This window comes from Orcinus orca, chromosome 3, assembly GCF_937001465.1.
Source record: "Orcinus orca chromosome 3, mOrcOrc1.1, whole genome shotgun sequence".
Lineage (NCBI taxonomy): Eukaryota > Metazoa > Chordata > Mammalia > Artiodactyla > Delphinidae > Orcinus > Orcinus orca.
In genome coordinates this window covers 108,748,466-108,769,227 of record NC_064561.1, presented here as the reverse complement: position 1 = coordinate 108,769,227, position 20,762 = coordinate 108,748,466, and the positions used below count along the sequence as shown (strand labels likewise).

Sequence of the window (20,762 nt, the reverse complement as noted above, 5' to 3'; positions counted from 1 at the left end):
TGCACTATTTTCTCTATTCCTTTGTACTAAAACCACAGATACCCTAAAAGCAAAGTTTTTTTTCCATTGTGTGATGGCAGGGATGGTAGGAGAAACTGAGGCAGCACTGGCTGAATACTACTCAAGCATGTTTGTATAAATGAAACTTCTTCAGTGGGGTGTGGATCAGGAACTGCTTATATTCTAGGCTCTGAGAAAGGGAAAAGAGGACATTATCTTAACTTCTTCAGTATATTCATCTCCCAAGTATCAGTATCTACCTATGTAAAGTCTGTTTTGTTTTTTTTGTTTGTTTTTTGCGGTATGCGGGCCTCTCACTGTTGTGGCCTCTCCCGTTGCGGAGCACAGGCTCCGGAGGCGCAGGCTCAGCGGCCATGGCTCACGGGCCCAGCCGCTCCGCAGCATGTGGGATCCTCCCAGACCGGGGCAAGAACCCGTGTCCCCTGCATCGGCAGGCGGACTCTCCACCACTGCGCCACCAGGGAAGCCCTAAAGTATGTTTTATAGGTCCTTTTCCAACATTCTAGGACTCAATAAATCAGCTACCCTTTAGGTTAATTCAGGTTGTAGAATACCTGACTTTAAAATTAGTCATCTCATTACTATGGCTTTACATAGTATAACCCATTCAAGAAGAAAGGCATAAAAAAAAGAACCTACTTGCCATATTCTATGCCCATTTTACATTAAAAACACAGAAAACAAAGTCTCCCTCTGCAGAACTGGAGTGGACCCTGTGTTCCAAGCCAGGAGCCGGGTCCAGCAGCCCCCAGACAGATTTTCTGGACGGCTGATCACTCGTCTTTCCAACTGCTGATTACTGACTGAACCCATGCGGACACTGAAAAATGTTGCCTCCTCCAAGCAATCTGATTTGCCTTTAAGGACCCCCCTCCCTCCCCCTCTCAGTCCACATTATTTAAGCTGGATGCCCCTCACTCCTGAGCTCCAAGGGTACACACGTGACCCGGCCACAGGAGGCACAGTGACGCTCCAAATCATTCCAACGGGACTCACTCCCAAGGACTGTGGGGAGGATGGAGGCCAAGAGCTGCTGGAGGCCACCAGGTAGAGAGACCCTACCTGAGAGAGAAGATGCCCAAGGCCAAGCAATTCTGAGGGAAGAGAAGAAAGAAGGACGGAGGGGCGGAGACAGAGACTTGATGGCACTGTTTGAGGCTCTAGATCCAGGCTGCCCTGGGGCTTTGCCAGGTGTGAGCAGATACACTCTCCTTTGAAGCCATATCCAAGAAGAGTTGAGCTCCTGTAACAAGGCAGGAGTCCTGAATAAGACATCCCTGATGCCTGTGCTCCATCTGTCTCATTAGACATCTCCATTCCTACCCACCTCTCCTCAAATTATGATGACAGGAACCATGGTGTGGTTCAGTGCCCAAGCCTGGTCCACCTGGCAGGACCCATGGAGCCAGCCAGCAGCAGGTCAGTTTCCTGGTTCCTGGTCCACCAAGCACCAAGCAACAGTTCTCCAACAGGCACTCACATTCCACACCCAGCTCCACTCACCTTCCCTCTGAAAGGCCACTGCCCCAAGTGGACAATTAGGCTTCCAGACAAGGAGCTCTGAGTTGGACCTGTGGTTCGTTGGTTGATTTTAAAGGGAATAGCTGTGCTTCAGTTTGTCGAGGCCCAGCACACACAGCAGAGATCCACGTCCCTCTGAATCATCCACACTTAGGTTTGAGAACTGCCCTCTAACTTGAACAAAGCTCTTCCTTCAAAAAAAGAAGAGGCCTCCAGGCTGCACGCCTCTACATTTTTTTAGCACATTAGATAGCTGTGGAATCATTGAGAGAAAATGAGTAGAGAGAGCTGACAGCACAAAAGTCTAATTACACTACTGCTGGTGCAAACCAGACCAATTGTCCCCATAGCTGTTACAATGAGATAATTAAGTCTCTGTATTTATCTCCTGAGAAGAGGAATTCCCATGGTTTTACCCCCCTAAAGACGGATATTTATGCTACCTGGTAGTGACATTTATCTTTTATGTATATTGACTATCTCCCCAGCTAAGAGGAAAAATTTCCAGAGGGCAGGAGCCTTGAGGCCCCAGAATCTAGAACCAGACCCTGTGAGGGTAGCCAATAGTCAGCAAATGTTGTCCACTAAGGAGGAGAATCAGAGGAAGCTTTTATTCGATATCACATTCTCTCGTAATAGAATCTTGCTTCTCAGTGGTTCAGTCCCAAAGGAGAGTCTCCATACAAGGGAAGAGAAATCAACTTCCAGAAAGCAGAACCCAATATTAACAAAAAATGCCAATCATGACCAAATTAGGGCTCTAACTGTATGCTGGTCTCTTCAGGAAATACTGCAGGGCACGACTGACTTCTTATTTCTGGGCATGTCTGCACTTCTCCCTAGAAGGCCTGTCTATAGCTCTTTCCTTTAAAGAATCAGTCCATGCACCCTGCAAGGTTCCGAAATAAATAAGTAAACAAGGTCATGGCTGAAAATTCAGTGACTCAAGTTTTTATTTTTTTATAGTGCTATTAAGGCCATCTTATTTCATGAGAATTATCACTGAGTCTTCCTTTTATCCCAAGGGGAGTAACTGAGGGTTTTGGAGACCATGGATTGGAAATCATGGACTTCCTTGCTTGAAGGTGAATGCACAATATTAGTTTTGCGTACAACTGTATTTCTTTATGAAGAGAATGCCACACTTTCATTAGTTTCTGGAAAGGTTTTATGATCCCCAAATGGAATGAGAATTAATGTTCAATTCCTTTGCTATTTTAATAGCATAGTGTTTACTTGGTCATGACTCCAGTAAAATGTTACATAAAGAACAACAACAAAAAGAAACCACGTTACGCAGATAAAGAATATGTAGGTTCTTGATACTCTTTTGAGTTGGGCATGGCTTATATCATTGAAAGTTTTTACTCGATGCTATTTCTTATACTAGATGGCAGTGATGCTTGGATGCTCAGGGCAACCCATGTTGTCTGGGTGTTGGTCGTGACAGTAGTTGGCTGGGGCGATCAAAGCACAGATTGGCAGGCCTGACTTGGGCAGGGCTTGGTACAATTTCTGAGCACTCACACTTGCTGGACATGCTAGAATCCATACCCTAAGCTTTCAGAGTGGCAGGTAGGCTGCCTTATGCTCCCATGTCAGGTTTGATTCAACTTTGACAGACTACAGTCTTGATGAGGAATTTTTACGTTTCCTTTCTTTTCCTACTATAACATTGTACAATAAGTGTAATGGGGAGCTTCTACATACTTTAAGCTTTCCTTCCTGCTTAGGCACTACTGCATATCTGTTTTGCAAATATGAATATTGGCTAATACATGAAAATATAAAACTTAGATTTTTATATCTTAAAAAATATATAGGAAAATATAAAATTTAAATCAAATCTGCTCCACTGTGTTCAATAAGCCGTCATCCTAATCACCCCACGATCATGTTAACAAATACAGACTTTTAAATGTACACCTCCTTACACAACTCCTTTCCAGAGTTCTTCATTCTTTTTCCCCACTCTGACTTCAGGGAAGAAATTGGAAGCTCATAAAAAATATGTTCTCCATAATTTACAGCTGTAACACCTGGATCACCAAGCTTTATCTCATTTGCATCCCTACCTAGGCTCTGAAAAGTACTGTCAAAGAGAATCTCTCCCCTGAGTATTGACAGGAGGAAATTAGATTGCATTTCCTACCTTCATTTACCTTCCAGTAGTGCTCAATAGAAAAGCAAGAGGACAAGTGAAATGATGTGTTTTTCCAGGGGGAATAATATTTTCATCCACTTGGTATTTCTATTTATTATAGACATTTAAAAAATACCATTATCTTAGTAGAGAAAGGTGGCCCCAACATACTTCTCTACCTCTTTACGAAACAACCCTATGAGTGCAATGTGATTCCATACATAGCAATGAAGGAAAGCTATTCCCAGGAAAGTCAAGAACTTTCCTGAAGGTGGTTCTGCTCTTCAGAGGCATCTAGGCTCTCAAGACTGCTTCGGTACCTAAGAGTCCAAAATCTCCCCATGACCCAAAAGACCCTGTATAATCCGGCCCCTGCCAACCGTTCCAGACCCATCCCCCCTCACTTTCCCTCTTATTAACCAAATTCCAGCTGCCCACACAATCTTTCTCTAAGTACCTTCTGCTGTGGTTTTCTCTGCCCATAACCATCCGCCACATCCCTCATTTCCTCTCCTCAGGAAATCTGGCCAACTTTTATTCATTCTTTGTAGTTCATCCTACATGTCACTTCTTCTGGAAAATCTGCCCTGTCCCTCCCCTTCCTGCATGATTAGGTTGGGACCTCTTGCAATTCATTCCTGTAGTTCTATTTCTCTCTATATACCTCTGACTGAGTTATCACAACTGTAATTGATAATTATTTGTGTATTTTTTTAATTTAATGAAAGTTTCTTCTACTACATCATAAGGTCTATGGGAACAGGAATTGGTCTGTCTTCTTTATCAAGGTATTAAAAAGATACCAAGTCTACCACAGGGTAAATATTTAATAAACGTGTGAGGACCAGAGAGAGAAAAGAGGAGAGATGAGTTACCAAAATCATTGGTGTTGGATTGGAATGGGATCTTCCAGCAACACATATATACTTCAGGCTGGTTCACGACATAGAACATTCTAACCAAATTTTTCCCCTATTCCAAGACACCTGGAAAAGAGCTATATGACAATACTCAGGAGACACAGCAGCTCTTCAGTGTTGAGGAAAACCATAGAACATGGCAATTAGAGTCATGACATTTGAAGCCAGTCACTTAGGTACGAAATCCCAGCTCTACCACTTATAGCTGCACCACCCCGAGCAAGTCCTCACACTTTCTGAGCCTCCGGTGATCCATCTACAAAATGAGACTAAGTATTCCAGCTCCTTATCGTCACAAAGACTATGAAGTAATGCCTGTGAAACACTGACTGGCACAAGACTAAGATTTTAGTGCTATTATTGTTATTATCAAGAAACATGAGAAGTTGTACCAATTCCACTGGTTGTACCATAAGGCAAGAACTATCTTGCCTTCTCCTTATTTAAAGAATATACCCCACTTGGGCATATTCACAAACAACTAGATGCTCTGAGAACAATTTGTTTTCCTGTCCAGAGATCCTAACACCTAGACTAACTGCAGAATGTACACCTTTAGTTTTACACGAGTTTAACAACATCACTGGAAGTCAAAATACATGTACAGCACACATGAGAAGAATGATCTGAGAAATATTCACTTATGAGCTCTTGGAATTGAGCCCACAAATAAACAAACTAACACACTCCCACTCACTATATATATACATATATATATATATATATATTTTTTGCTGCATTGGGTCTTCATTGGTGCACGTGGGCTTTTTCTAGTTGCTGCGAGCGGGGGCTACTCTTCGTTGCAGTACACAGGCTTCTCACTGTGGTGGCTTTTCTTATTGTGGAGCACGGGCTCTAGGCTCATGGGCTTCTGTAGTTGTGGCATGCGGGCTCAGAAGTTGTGGCTCGCGGGCTCTAGAGTGCATGCTCAGTAGTTGTGGCGCACGGGCTTAGTTGCTCCGCGGCATGTGGGATCTTCCTGGACCAGGGCTCGAACTCGTGTCCCCTGCATTGGCAGGCGGATTCTTAACCACTGTGCCACCAGGGAAGCCCCTCACTATATTTTTTTAGATACTTTTCTCCAACTAATAATGGCACATTCCTCCAGCTATCCCTCCAAAACAATGGTAAGACTCAAACTCATTGACAGGGCTGGTGTTGAAGGAATACCAGACTCAACCACGAATCACCGGTTTGGGCACGTCATGTACCTGGCACTGGTGCACTGATGTGCCCTCACTACTGGTGGAGCAGTGGATACCCTGGAAACTATGGCCCTGGCAGAAATCAGCTGTCTGTTACCCAAACTCTGCCACTTACTAACTGTAGACAGAATCAGGACGGCAGGCAAATTACTAACATGGCCTCTAAGAATTTCCCGTATATAAGATACAGCTATAGCATATACCTATGTGTCATAAATAAATGCATATATAACAATATCTCTGCGTCAAAATTTCTGTGAGAGTTAAAGTGAAATAATGTACATATTTTATAACATCGATCTGAGATACAATGCAAAGAATGCCTAGTAGATAGAGCTACTTTGTTTCCTTCCACTACTACCATGCTGTTCATGGAACAAGAGAGGATTAATGACAGAGATGAGGTGAGGCTATAGAATATAGAAAATACATAATTATAAGGGTCTTGTAAATTATAACATGTTCCTCAGGATAATATCAATAACAGACATAACAATGACATATAGTGGGGCACTTGGTGAGGAAGAGTTTTTTTAAGCAGGACTGACATTTAAAAGTTGCTAGCTATACCATTATCTAGCAATCAAAGAGATCTCAGAGGGCTTCCAACCAGTAAGAAGGAAGTGGTAGAGCCAGGTTTATGCCTGACACCAAAATCTTCTGTTATACTAAATCTGTCTTCATTAAATTTTCTTGTTATGAGACAACCTTCAGAGATCAGAAAGATGGGAAGGAAATGGCAGGGGCAAAGAAGAGCTCTGATGTCAATACTGAGATGAGGAGAAAAAACAACTCCACTTGGAGCTGTTTTCCTAAACCGGGCTTCTCAGGCACAACCTACTACAAACAGCCTTCCTTTGTAGAGCTTAAGGGCCAAGTGCACTGGATCCAAATTATATGATGTGTGACTTGGGACAAGTCACCTATTCTCCTCTAGCTCACTTTATTCATCTGGAAAATGCAAATGATAAACCTACTTCAGAAAGTACTGTAGTAAATAAATAAGTTAATACATAAAAAGCACTTAGAATAGTGCCAATACATAATAAATGCCCTGTGTGTTTAGCTGTTATTAATACTAGTTATAAAGTGTCAAACAAACAAATAAACTCAAGGAAAAAGAGATCAGATTTGTGGTTACCAGAGAGGACGGGGAGGAGCGGGAATTGGATGAAGACAGTCAAAAGGTACAAACTTGTAGTTTAAGATAAATAAGTACTAGGGATGTAATGTACAACATGACAAATATAATTAACACTGTGTTATGTTACACGTGAAAGGTGTTATAACATTAAACCTTAAGAGTTCTCCTCATAAGAAAAAAAATTTCTTTTTATTTCTTTAATGTTATATCTATATGAGATGACGGATGTTCATTAAACTTACTATGATGATCATTTCATGATATATCTAAATCATTATGCTGTACACCTTAAACTTATACAGTGTTAATGTCAATTATATCTCAATTAACCTAGAAGAAAAATAAATAAAATAAAATAAAATAAAATGGGGGTGAGAGGACCCATAGTTAGTTGGCCTCATGTCATAGGTAACATGATACAACTGAGCAAAGAGAGCCCAGCCCAGGGTGGTCAGAGGACCATCGTGAGCATGTCCTACCTCATATAATAAAACTTCAGAAGACAGAGTGTGCACTGTGATTTAACAAATATTAATTCAAAGGCAGGGGAGTGAAGGCCAAGTCCTACCCCAGCAGATAACATTACAAAGATGGTCATGGACACTTATGCAAAACAAGTCCACACAAACCTGGTACAAAACTCTAGCACCAAATACAAACAAAATTTGTGTAGCTGCCTGGAACTCACATTAGACTTATACTCCTAGAAAGAAAAAAATAGATTTTCAAATATGAAATGGGCACTTACAAACACACCATTCAAAATGCCATCCATATATAATTAAGAGAGTTATGTTATAAAAAGAGCCATTGAGAAATATTAGCAACATTAACAGAAAATAGAACATCCTTTAAGCAGCCAACACAAACAAAAGCTCTGCTGTCCCAGATCCATTTGGTCCTAACTCAGTTATTCCCCAACTCTCTTTTTCAGGTGATTTCAAAAATTGAGCTTTCTGTGATTATGAGAATACATCTTTACAACCCTAAAGGTATAACTCTTTAGGGTTGAGACTGTCATACAGAGTGAAGTAAGTGAAGAAAGAGAAAAACAAATATCGTATATTAACGCATATATGTGGAATCTAGAAAAATGGTACAGATGAACCGGTTTGCAGGGCAGAAATAGAGACACAGATGCAGAAAACAAATGTATGGACACCAAGGGGGGAAAGTGGTGGGGGGATGGGTGGTGGTGGGAGGAACTGGGAGACTGGGATTGACGTATGTACACTAATATGTATAAAATAGATAACTAATAAGAACCTGCTGTATAGCACAGGGAACTCTACTTCTCTTTGCTATACAGCAGAAACTAACACAACATTGTAAAACTATACCCCAATGAAAAAAAAATAAGAATAAAGGGATCACTTTTTCTCTAATTAAAAGGTGAACTGTATCAGTAAGGAAACTCTCCAAAATGTCTCCCCATTTTTTATCTGTGAGGATCACTTTGTGAGAGTAAAGCCAGGCCAAGCCGAAAATACTAACGACAGATCTTAGTTACTGTGACATCTAGATTGCAAAAGATTAAGGAAATAATTCAAAGACCTCTCTTCCATGGTGGCTGTAAATAAGATGAATAGTTACAGAAGAATGATTATTCTTACTGAAGAAAAGGTATTCCTTATACATTAGTTTAAATTCAAAGGAAGATTACTCATTCCCTTTGTAGAACACACTCCATAGTGAACGATAAAAACTGTCTTCTAATTTTTTTTTCTCATTGGTTGAGCTGGTTATTGTACACCTACTCATACTAAATGAACCTAGACCATTTGTAAGGACTATGTTATCACTGAAATTTAGTATTATCACATTAAATTTAGGTGGAAGAATTTTGGAGTTCTTCTGTTTATCTTTGACTCCAGTGGGAAATATGATGCATGTGAAAAAACAGGTACGTGTATAAACCATACTAGGTGAAGGCATAATTGTGTGTGGGTGTGCGTGTGCGTGTGCATGTGTGTGTACAGCCTATGTCAGAGCAACACAAAATGTCAAAACATTATAGGAGCCAATTATTTAAACTTCACTGTGGGAAAAAAATTATGAAAGCCCCTAACAAAAAAAAAAAATGCCTGACTTTTCTTTTTTATTTTCTCTGCTCTTATTCCCAGAAAGAAAGAGAAATGACACAGCTGAAAGGCAAGTGGCAGGAGGGCAGAGAATGAAGAGCTAGGACCCAAAGAATATACCACCTGGATAGTCCTGTGACAGAGGTACACAGACTAACCATGGTTGGTCATTCAAAATACACAAAGACCCTCTCGTGGCAAGGCCCGTAAAGTTCTTCCTCATACCCTGGCATATACCCAGGAAGAAAAACGTTGGCACTGGGGACAGTGAAAATGCCAGGTAGAGAGGAGCAGATTAAGAACACCTTACAAAGCTCCATCTTCCTTGAAAAGAGGCAGAGGGCGTGGGGCCTGGGAAACTAACTGCGAAAGGTCGTTCTCCCTCCCAACTCTCCCGTTCCCCTAAGTCTCAGGAGTCACAGAAGCAGCAGCCTGAGTCTGGAGTAAACGAATGCCACCTAGCAAGCCGAAGGGAGCAGAGTGGGACTGGGGCGATAACCAAACTGGTTAAGTCAATGTGGTTTTTTTTTTTTTTGCTTAAAACCGCTGAGTTGAAAGGGCACGTGTGCAAGGCCACAGAGAACCAGGCGAGATCCCAATCTCAGCTGGACCCCGCCCCTGCCCCCTACTCCTGCTTCCTTTTGAAAGTCCAGGGAGGCAAAGAAAGAAAAGGGAGGCGCAGCCTGTGACCGCTCTCAGCCAGGAGACAGCGGCCACGCTGAAGGAGAGTGTTCCAACCGCCAGGGAGCTGGAGGTTTGGCAACAGCTCTGTAGTGATACAGAACTTGTCTCCAAAACCTATTCCAATCGCAAAAGAGATTCTGGAAAACACTCAGACTTCTAGTCTGGTGTGGTGAAAATATTATTCAAAGGAAACTATAGAAATGAATTTCTCTCTTATCAAAAGCTATTTAAAAAAAAAAGCTATTTTACATTTCAATAAAAGAACAAGGGTCAAATATGGCTTAAGGGTCCAGATAGAATATCGTTTCTATTTTGAGAGAGTAACTATTTGTAATTTTCAGAAATTGATCCTGTGTCATGCATGGGTCAACCCTGCATCTGAGAGAGAATGCATATTTCAACACATTTGAGCCACAATGCCTTAAGATCGAAAATTGCCAACAGAGTCCTTCAATTCCAAACCTTTTCATTATAAATATTTCCCCAAATATTTAGTCTCTCTGACATCAGACACCATAAAAAATCTATGTAACAGAAATGTGTAGGAGGTTTTCTTGCTTTACCTTTTTTTTTTTTAAACTGCCAAACATGTTTTGCCCTTTTTTCTCTCCCTTAACACTATTTTCAGTGCTTAATACTGCAGGGAAAATAACTATTTTACTCATGGAAGAATCCAAAATAACTATAATATAAAGAATATGAGCTCTTACATAAAAAAGAATGAAATAATGCCGTTTGCAGTAACATGGATGGACCTAGAGATTACAATACTAAGTGCAGTTAAGTCAGAAAGAGAAAGACAAATACCATATGATATCACTTATATGTGGAATCTAAAATATGACACAAATGAACTTATCTACGAAACAGACTCACAGACATAGAGAACAGACTTGTGGTTGCCAAGGCGGCGGGGGGGGGGCGTGGCTTGGGGAGGAGTGGATTGGGAGTTTGGGCTTAGCAGATGCAAACTATTATATATAGAATGGATAAAAAACAAGGTCCTACTGTATGGCACAGGGAACTATACTCAGTATCCTGTGATAAACCATAATGGAAAAGACTATGAAAAAGAATATATATGTATAACTGAATCAGTTTGCTATACAGCAGAAATTAACACAACATTGTAAATCAACTATACTTCAATAAAATAAGTTTTTAAAAAAGAATCTGAGCTATTACAGTAAATAGGTGACAATTTGGCACTCAAGAGCCTGGCACCTTTAACCATTTTACACAAATGCAAATTCAAAACTTAACCTTCCCTCTCCCTCCCAACGGAAAATACTTTTCAATACAAGCATTTGTGAACAGAACCAGGAAAAATCAAAAACATAAGTAAAGGAGGACATGTGCTCTAATTTATTCCTTTCACTCTCCCTTTTCCTGAAGGTTCAGCTACATCCCTGGTCTTAATAAATCTTTCCATCTCCCCATCCCCAAGGTCAGTCACCTGCCCAACATCAGGCTCTCACGGGACTGCCTTGGCCTCCGAGTGGTCCCCTGCCCCTGCTGCCAACTTCACCCTTCCGAGGCTCGCGTGCCCCTGTCTCCCCTGCTCAAATGCCTCCGGGGGTCCCTCTGCCTCCCTAGATACGCTCCTCAACCCCCAGAGATCCCAGACCTTCAGCTGCACCTTCATTTTCCTCTACCCCACCCCACACCCTAGGCTTCAGTCCCACTAGTGATACCCCATTTCTTGAATACATAGAGCACTTGTTCGCCTCTGTGCCTATGGCAATATTCTTTCCTCCATCTCCCTGTGTCCGAATCCTAAGCACACTTCAAAACAAGGCAGAGGCCATCGGGTGGCAACACCCTCAAATTGCTGCCCCCCAGCCTACTCCTTACCTGCATCCACACCCGCACCGTCCCTTCCATCTGCAAGGGAGAGGATCCTTCTTCCACTGACGCTACCATTCCCCTGGTCTCTGGGACCCACCCCCACCTGAGTCCTTAAGGCCTTCATCCATCAATTAACCCCCGTTCTCCTTTAACTTCAATTTCTCCCCCTCCACAAGCGCTGACTCATCAACCCACTCAGGTGATATCCATTAAAAACAAAACCAAATTCCATACATGTGTGTCAGCATACCGTATGATACAGCAGAAACTAACACACCATTGTAAAGCAATTATACTCCAGTAAAAATGTTAAAAAAAAAACAAAAAACAAAACCCTGCCCATGATCCCATCCCAGCATGGTTCTCGTGTTCTCATCACCACTTTCTTTGATCCCTTGTGGAGAGCCAAACTGCTTGGCCACTCTCTCTGTCCCCACCTCATCTTTCCAGGCACCCTCCAACCCGCCGCATTCCGTCTTCCATCCCACCACTCCTGATGCTGTTATTCTGTGAAATGTACTGACACCTACTACGTCCAGATAACATTCATCTAGCACTGGGAGGGGAGAGGAGAAATCAAACATGAGCTTTCTGAGTCAGAAGTTCAAGCTGATAGCTAAAGTCAGCCCAGAGATATATTTTATTTGGTCTGTGTTGCGTTTTTCTAAAAATCAATTCTTTGTCAAAAATTCAAGATTCTGGAGGATTTTTTTGGCTTCTGTTAAAGAATCTAGAAACCCTGGCAGCACTGCCTTCACTGCATGATAATAATCAGCTGGAGTCGAGAAGCAGCTGCCCCTCAGATGAGGCACGGCTTCCTCGCTCACCACAGGCCCCATCAAACCTTTGCTCATTTTCTTTATTTTGATGGCCCCTGTGGGTAATGGAGTTTGAACACCTGCTCTAGATCAGTGCTGGCCAACAGAAATAAAAATGTGTCACATATATAATTTAAAATTTTCTAGCAGCCACCTTTTTAAATGAAAAGGAGTGGGTGAAATTAACTTTAATAATATATTTTACTTAATCCAATATACCCACGATACTATTTCAACACACAAGCAACATAAAAAATTAGTAATAAGATATTTTACTTCCTCTTCTTTGAGCTAAGGCTTCAAAATGTGGTGTGCGCTTTACGCTTTCCACCCGTCTCAATGTGAACTAGCCACTTTTCCAGGGCTCGGTAGCCAGTGGCTCTGCCATATGGGACAGCACAGCTCCAGATGCTTAACGGTCAGTTACAAAACTCGTCTTGCAATCAGAAAGAGAGACGATATTAAGGAGGAAGAGAAAGCAAGCAGGACTAAGGAAAAAGGGTGATGATGTCCAAGAGCAGACATGGTGAGAGTTTGAAAATAGGAGAAGAGGAAGTAGGGACACAGAGACAACGACCAGCTCTGGGCCAGTCCTCCAAGGGAAGAAACGCCCTGTATAGGCAAATGCAGTCGACAGGCAGTGCAGATTTTCTGGAGGAGTCTTTGGTGTTCTAAAAATAGGCTCAGCATTAGACAGGTAGTCACTATGAAAAGCAACTGACCAACCGTCTGAACCCCAGTTCACACACTTGGCAACAGAATGAGTCAGGCTAGTAAGGGCAGGATTCTTGATCGAGATTGGGGTTTTAATCTAGTTAAAGTAAATGGGTTAGAGGAGAAGTGCAAGGAAGCAGGCAGGAAAGTATCTTGAGCTTAGATCCAAGGACCGTTCAAGGCTCAGAGATCATGAGTGAGGACATGTCAACAGGTGTTGGTGATCCAGGTGTCGGGGTACGATCTCATAGGCCAGACAAGGAAACGTGGGTGCAAAACAGATACCTGGAATCGGAGACCAGTAACAAGAAATGCATCCTTGAGCCAGAGACCTCGGAAGCAGAAATCACTCTTCCATCCCCCACGTGAGCACAATATGGTGGTCAAATCCTCCCTTTATGCCCTCAGACATGAACCAGAATTAAAAGAAAGCCATGCCAGCAACTGGGAGAAGAGGGGAATGTCAAATACATTTGCCAGGCATAAAAGAACTTGGAAACAAGAAGGCAAGAACATCATTACATGACCATAAAGTGATTTTGAAACTTTTCCAAGAGAACTTATCTCTGAACAGCTCCAGCCCATCCATTCATCCCTTCGTTCATTCAGCAACCATTTATTGAGTAGTCTTCCCCGATCCAGTTTACAATGCTGATTAAATAGGTCCACTGTACGTACTAAGGCTTGCCAAATTCTACTCTAGCAGTGCAAAATACAGTGAGATTGCTAATATTGAAGGAGCCTCTCTAAATAAAACCCATGTGATTAAGAGGATGCATTGATCCTAAAATGTCCAGAGTCCCATTTGCCTATCATGTGTCATAATTTTCCAGATTGGCTAGGGCCCAAGAGAATGGGAAATAAGGCTGACATAAAATATCTCAAACAGATTTCATAGGAAAATTGTTCTCTCAAGAAGGTAGTATGCAGGACTTTAAAATCTCATTATATTGAAAATGCAGTTTTCATGTTGCTTGCACTCAGACTAATATTAAATAGGAGTACTTGGGACACTGGGGAAATTGTGGCCTGCTATTCTGCTGAAAAAACTTTCTAATGATAAGAAACTGGTATACATTGGAGGGGGAAATATATTTGCATACAATCTTGAATTGTTGAGGTACAGTAATCACTTTCCACATGTGATTTATAAAAAGCAATGTAAATTAGAAGAAAAGGTTGACAATGACAAAGAAATCAAGACAGCACATAAAGTTCACCATGCAGGGAAAAAAAATGATATTTTCAATGGTAGTTGACAAATCAAAATTCACAAATAAAGACAGTAAAGATTATTTGGCAAGTGATAAAAAGGACTTGAGGAAGAGTGCCTCACACCTTTGAATAATTAACTTTATAGGAAGATAAGCTTATCATAAATAGGTATGTGTTATACTGTAATTTTATGAAAACAAGCAAGCTTACCTAAAGAAAGTTAAGACAATAACTGTTTCATTCACATAAAACAACCCCCCGCCCCAAAAGCCAGTATTCACAAAAATGGCTCTCAGATATCAAGAGATAAGTTCAGAGATAAGTTCTCTTGGAAAAGTTTCAAAATCACTTTATGGTCATGTAATGATGTTCTTGCCTTCTTGTTTCCAAGTCCTTTTATTTAGGATGCTTGGTTTGTTGAGGCAGGGAAATATATAGTTTTTAGTAAGTTTTCCAGCAAAATAAAAAATTCAAAGCAAAAAAGTTTCAGATTTCAAAAACTTAATTTCTGCTTATCTAAAATAGATGTCTGCTACGATACTGTAAGTAACGATGATTTAACTAAAAAATGCATTACCCTAACTTGTGAATCTGCAGATTTTCTCAATGCTTATAATGTTATCTACACATACTTTTTTACTCTTCATCAGTCTAGAGTTGGCAAACGTTCTGATAATCCTTATGAGCAAAGAAATCATACTACATGTTTCCTTGTGGTGCCAAAGACATATTATTAACCTTTAATCTTGTGAAATCATCCCATATTTCCGAACAATGGGGCAACAGAAAAAAAGGGGGAATATTTGTCCTACTTTCTTTATGAATCTGTTAAATTTATTTTATTCCTCCAAGTATGTATTCTCATTTTTATGATAATGTGCACATATTTTCCAAAAGTTATATAAGATTTTTTCATTACTGTGTGAAGCTGTGATGTCACCAGTACTGCCTGGGTTAATTTTAGGCTACTTTTGCCACCACTGCAAGGAAAATAATTTACATCCTCAATGAAAAGGACCATCAAAGCCCCTGTTAATTGTTTTCAACACCCACCTACTTGTAACGGTGGCAGTGGCAAAAGTTTAATATACCTTTCAAAAATAATAACAGCACACAATTGCTAGTGCCTACTGAGACAGGTTTCAAGCCAATTTCAAACATCTACCTCATAACAGTTGCATTTATACGGTATCCACAGCTCTACTCAGATCCACCAGATACACCTGATAGTAATTAAAAGTTACTGGAAACAATTCCACTCCAAAGTAAACCTATCACTCTGTTTATGCCCTTTCTCTGGAACAACCTGATGTCCCAATATTTCTCAAGAATGCAATCACACATCAAACTTTACACGCTGCTCCAAAATGTTCTAAGATCTCACCCTCACTCTCTCACTTGCAAAAGCTTTGAAAAAGCTACTAACACTCCTTTTAGGAGCTTATTTTTTAGATTACTGGGGGATTTTTAGTGGTTTTAATGATTTACATTAGGAATATTTTTAAAACTTGTGCCTTCCCCAAGACTAAGTTAGGTTCTTTGAAGTAAGATTAAAGACACCTGAAAAATAAATAGCAAAAATTACCCAAATCACATTTTTAATAGTTTTTGAAAATACAGGCTTTCTTTAAAAGATCAGATAATTAATAAAGCAATATTTACTTCATGTCTAGACTTAATCTTAGAAAATATCTTCCACTTTTTTGGGGGGCTTTCATATGTGTTTTAGGAATTTTATCCCAATGAATGGATATTCCTATCATACCCTGAATATTTTATCCACTTTTTTTCAAAATCATTTTTGCTCCTCGATGACAGCAATTTTAACAAAATGAATTTGAAAAAAAACAACAAAGGTTTAACATTCATAAACACTACACACTTTTGTTAAAACACTTTAAAAAATGCAACATATTCATTCCTAACTCTTTATCTTAACGGAATTTCTGATTCTAGCAAAGTATAATTTTAGTAACTCATCAAGATAGAATACATAAAATTGGCACATTTTTGATATGCACACAAATTGAGAATGCATCTTTCCCAACTGCATTGCAGAAAATGAAATGCATCTGGTATGACAATATGGCCCAGCACGTGAACTAGAATCAGTGGGAAGAACGGGGTTTCTTTTTTTTTTTCAAAGCAGAACATTTTAAATAATGCACATGGCCCAACAGCAAGGCATTATTAAGTCTATTAAACTGTCATTCAAAGGTATATTTGGCTAAAGAAAACATAATAGCAAGAGGGCTGACAGGGGCATAGGAGGTAGAATGGTTTGTTTAGTTGTAATTATTATACATCAGTGACTTCCAAATCTCTTTCCCTAGCAGTCCAAAATGATTTTTTTGGTTTTGCTTAATATCTCCACTCAGTGTCAGTGTATGTGCCCATATGTTGTTGTGTCCTCGTGCTCGGCTGGGCAGTGGAGAGGTGGGGAGTGTGTTGGAGAACATGGCTGATGCCAGGATCAAGCAGAGAACAAGAGAAAATGTGAGCAATTTGCCTCATTTTGCAACGAATTTTCTTTCTTCCTTGAGAGAAAGTGCTTTTTATCTAGGCAATCTGAAGATGGATTTAATGTTTTTAGCATCTTTTCTTTTTATGTGTTCCCATCTGTGCTTATGAACTGTGAATAAAACTGAAATCTGCATGTGCTACGAGCTTCCTCCCCATGCCCAAGTATCTTCAGCAATGAGGTGTTAGGAGAGCAAGGAAAGATCTCTGAGACATGCAGGAAGCTCGGAAGTGTGCTGCCGAGTTACACCTACTCCTGGACACCTTAGAGAGTCCTCTTCCAGTTCCAGATTCCAACTCCATTTCTTTCTTCTCTCCATTCAGAGAGGTGAGCCAGACTCCTTGAGTTGGGCAAAGAGGCATTTAGAGGACTGAGGAATCCTCTGTTCTGCATTAGTGACAGAGAGCTGCTGAAAACTGGATTTGTGACTTGTAACGGAGAAAACTGTCCGCTTCTCAGGGCACAAGGCTTCCTGAGCAGCAGATGCAGGGAATCAACAATAAAGCATCAGGGCTTATTTTCCTGCCTACACTCCACTTTTCACCTACTCTTGGAAAGATATTTTAGCTTTTGTATTCCTCCTATGACTTCATTGAAATGCTGGTTCTTTATAATGAGAAGCTTCTTTAGAACTACAGACAGTATGATCAATAATGTCATTTGTAAATGTGATATAAAAGATATGCAACAATGCATTACAGAGAACAAAGAACAAATTAATTCACCTAATCCATCACAGAACTGATTCTAGGAATCCAGAATGTATGTAAACTTGCAAGTATTAATCAATAGGACTGAAGTTATCTCAGAGACATAGAAAGTTCTAAAAGTTGTCAAACGTAGCTGTAGCGATGGAAAAACATTGTGGAGAATGACAAAAACTCTCTCTGTCATATATTAATCATGTGACCTTGGAAAGATTATTTAATTTCTCTGAGCATTGATTTCCTAATGCATAAAATAGCAACAAGAACTTCTATCATGTAGGGCAGCTATGAGGATTAAATCATGGAAGTGCCCAACATATAGTGACGGCACACACAATAATGTTTGTTTAGTATCCTCTCAAAAAAGGTTTTTTGGTCTTTTGTATACAAAATTTATATTTACATAGCAGTTTTTCAAATAAAGATTGATAGTGTCTGAAAACGTTTGGGTAAAAATGAATATAAAGATTAATTCTGAATTCTCTGCTTTCACTGTGAAAATATCTTGGTTCAGTGAACTGCAAAGTTATGTAGTAAGTTAACATTTGCAGCAATATGATCTCTGCCTTCCAAACTAATTCAGTTCTTATTTTTTATCATTCTTGATCATAAAAGTTAATAAAAACAAATGTAAGCAAGTACCCCAGCTCTAAAATTCTTATACATTAGGATTAGGTACACACTCAAATATAAATATTTTTAAAATATATAGTATTCATCTACACTGAATTTAAACAATCTTTTTAAAACCACTTTTTACCTCATTTTGGAACCAGAAACAGGAGTTCTAGTCAATTCTCTTTCAAGATAAAAGGAAAGATAGGTTTATTTAGGCTTTTTGTCAGTATTATTTCTGCCTATGCTTCTGAGAATAACTGTAACCTTTTACTAAACCATCAGGTGTTTTCTAGAGCATTAGTAACATCAGGTTACTGCAAGCAATTGTGTTTATTAAACAACAAAACATACTAGTATTCTGGTTTACTTTCTGAAATTACACTAATAAATTAGCCAATAAACTATAAACATTTTCAAGTGAAATCCCATCTATTCCCATATCTTACCCTTCAACGCATGGCCTCATGGTTTTTGTGACCCAACTTTTAATCTAATTAAAGTTTTAATGTATATATCATTAACCTAACAATTAATCAGAGTCAAAATAATTAGAATTTAAACAAAATAAGATGTATTGGCAGAAAAGAGTTCTTTAGGTCTCTGGCAGAATGGAACTTTCAAAATATTTGCTGGCATTAACACGATTTGATAAAAATTTACAAAAGGAGAACATCGCCTCTACAAAACCGAGGGAGTAAAAGCTGCCGCTCAGTGGAACGCTTTACAGATCTTACAGGTACATTTTTACTTGACTCTTGCCTGACCAGAGAGTCAACATCACGTCTACAGCAGAATAATTTAAACGTAACTACTTCAGATGACTATCAAAACAAAAAAGGCCATAGGAACATCGGTTTAACTCGGAAGCGACACTCACGCTATTTGTTAAGCAGCGATCCACTCGCAGCAGAAAGTTTTGAGAAGGGAGGGCTGGAAGATGAACAGACTTCTGCCTAAAGGGTTTCCCCAAGACATGACCTCACGTTTGCCATTAATTCACCTCCTCGCATTTCTAATTTTCCCTGCAAGTTGTTGGGTTTGCTTGTTTTTCTTTTGACAAGATGAGACTTAGCTGGACAGTCCTTTTAGGAGATCTCCAAAAAGTACCCATTTTGTGTCTAACTTTATTCCTCTCCTATTTGGCTACAATTAATACTTCCACTTTCATCGGCAACTGGGAAAGCTACTCAAACAGCTTCTAGCAGTAGGTATTATTTCTGTCAAAAGTAAAGTCAGAGCGCAAGTCAGTACTCTACTAAGCAGGAGCGGGACGTTTTCTTTCCACTGCTTGAACTTGGTAGCACCCCTACCCCGCCAGCAACTCCCGGGGTCTCGATCGCCCACAGCTGGAGGCGTGGCCCCGCGCACCTAGGCTTGGGCCGCGCCCACCTGTCACTCACCCGTCTGCTGCCGCGCGCCTCGCCCTTCGTGGTTCGCGGCTCTGCTCGGCTCCGTGCTGGCTCAGCTCGAGGCGGCGGCGGCGGCTCCAGCAGCTGCTCCAAGCAGGCGGTGCCCGGCAGGGAGGAACTCTTCTGATGGCACAAGTGCGCCGCGGTGCCCCGACGCCGTGCACCCTCATCTCGGGCGCGGTCCCCCCTCGGGGGCGGCTGGGGTGAGGAGGACAGGGAGGATGAGGCAGAGGACGAAGAGCAAGCTGAGTCCGGAGAGCGTCCGCCAGGAGGCGTCACTCCGGCTGCTCCGGCGGCTGCCACCGGGCCCCTGCCCGCGGGAAGCAAATGCTCGCGGATCCGGCGGCGCAGCGTTGACCCCTGCTCCGCTCTGCTCGCACCCTCGGGCTCGAGAGGCTCCGGCGAGGAGCAGCACAGGTTGGGCTGGGAGGAGGAAAAGACGCGGTCCAGCACATGCTTCCGTTTCTTGAAGCCGCTCCACCTGCTGCCCGCGCCACCCAAGCCGGCCAGTGCGTCCCGCCTACCCCCCGGGGGTGGCGGGGAGGGCGACGGGGTGTCCGCAGTGCGGCGCTCGGGTACCCCCGCGCGCCCGCCCCAGCCGCCCTTGCTCTTGCCCACCCCTAGCTGCAGGTTCTTCCAGAGCCGGGCCTGGAAGGAAGAGGACGCCGCCGCAGGCTCGGGCGAGCCCGCCGCGGCAGCCGGGGGCTCCATCCTTCACCCCCTGCTCCTCCGCTCCCCTCCTCCTTCTTCTCCGTCCGCTCCGGCTGCGTCTCCTCCCGGAGCCCCGCGGTGGCAGCGACGACGGCGGACGCAGCAGCAGAAGCCGGGAGTGACCGGCGGCTTCAGGCCAGAGCGTGGAAAAGACGCCGCCGCCGCCGAGGCTCTCCGGCCGCGGGACTCCGGCGCTGCCTCTTCCTCCCGCACCCGCGGGGGTGGGCTGGCGCTGTAGCCAAATCTCGGCCGCCGCAAAGTTTCTAGCTCCGCGCTCCGCGGCTCCAGTCCACTGGAGTCCCCCAGGCCGCGCCCTGGCCCCTTCTCCTCTCTGGCTCCGGGCTCGGGACGCTACACGCACCGGGCGTGCGTTTCCAGCTGCGCCTGGGACCGCACCCGACGCCCTCCGGGCAGCACCTGTCAGCAGCGGCGAGGGTGGCTGCCTCCGAACTGGGCGCGCGTGCGACTCACACAACAGGGAG

The 20,762-nt window shown here is 42.1% G+C and overlaps 1 protein-coding gene across 14 annotated transcripts in view; it reads right to left on the bottom strand.

Annotated features, from left to right (window-relative positions):
• The window catches only part of MCTP1 (multiple C2 and transmembrane domain containing 1), a 543,328-nt gene extending 522,897 nt beyond the window's left edge, over positions 1–20,431 (bottom strand). For 6 of the 14 annotated variants that reach the window (XR_007476708.1, XM_049708425.1, XM_049708421.1 and 3 more), the window contains exon 1: positions 19,561–20,431. Coding sequence is in view for 13 of the 14 variants with exons in the window: in XM_049708425.1 (XP_049564382.1) it covers positions 19,561–20,280 (720 nt within the window). In the remaining variant the exon portion in view is untranslated. The remainder of the gene's footprint in view (positions 1–19,560) is intronic. The other 8 variants (XM_049708429.1, XM_049708416.1, XM_049708424.1 and 5 more) reach the window with 3 other exon arrangements.
• Between the last annotated feature and the right edge of the window lie 331 nt (positions 20,432–20,762).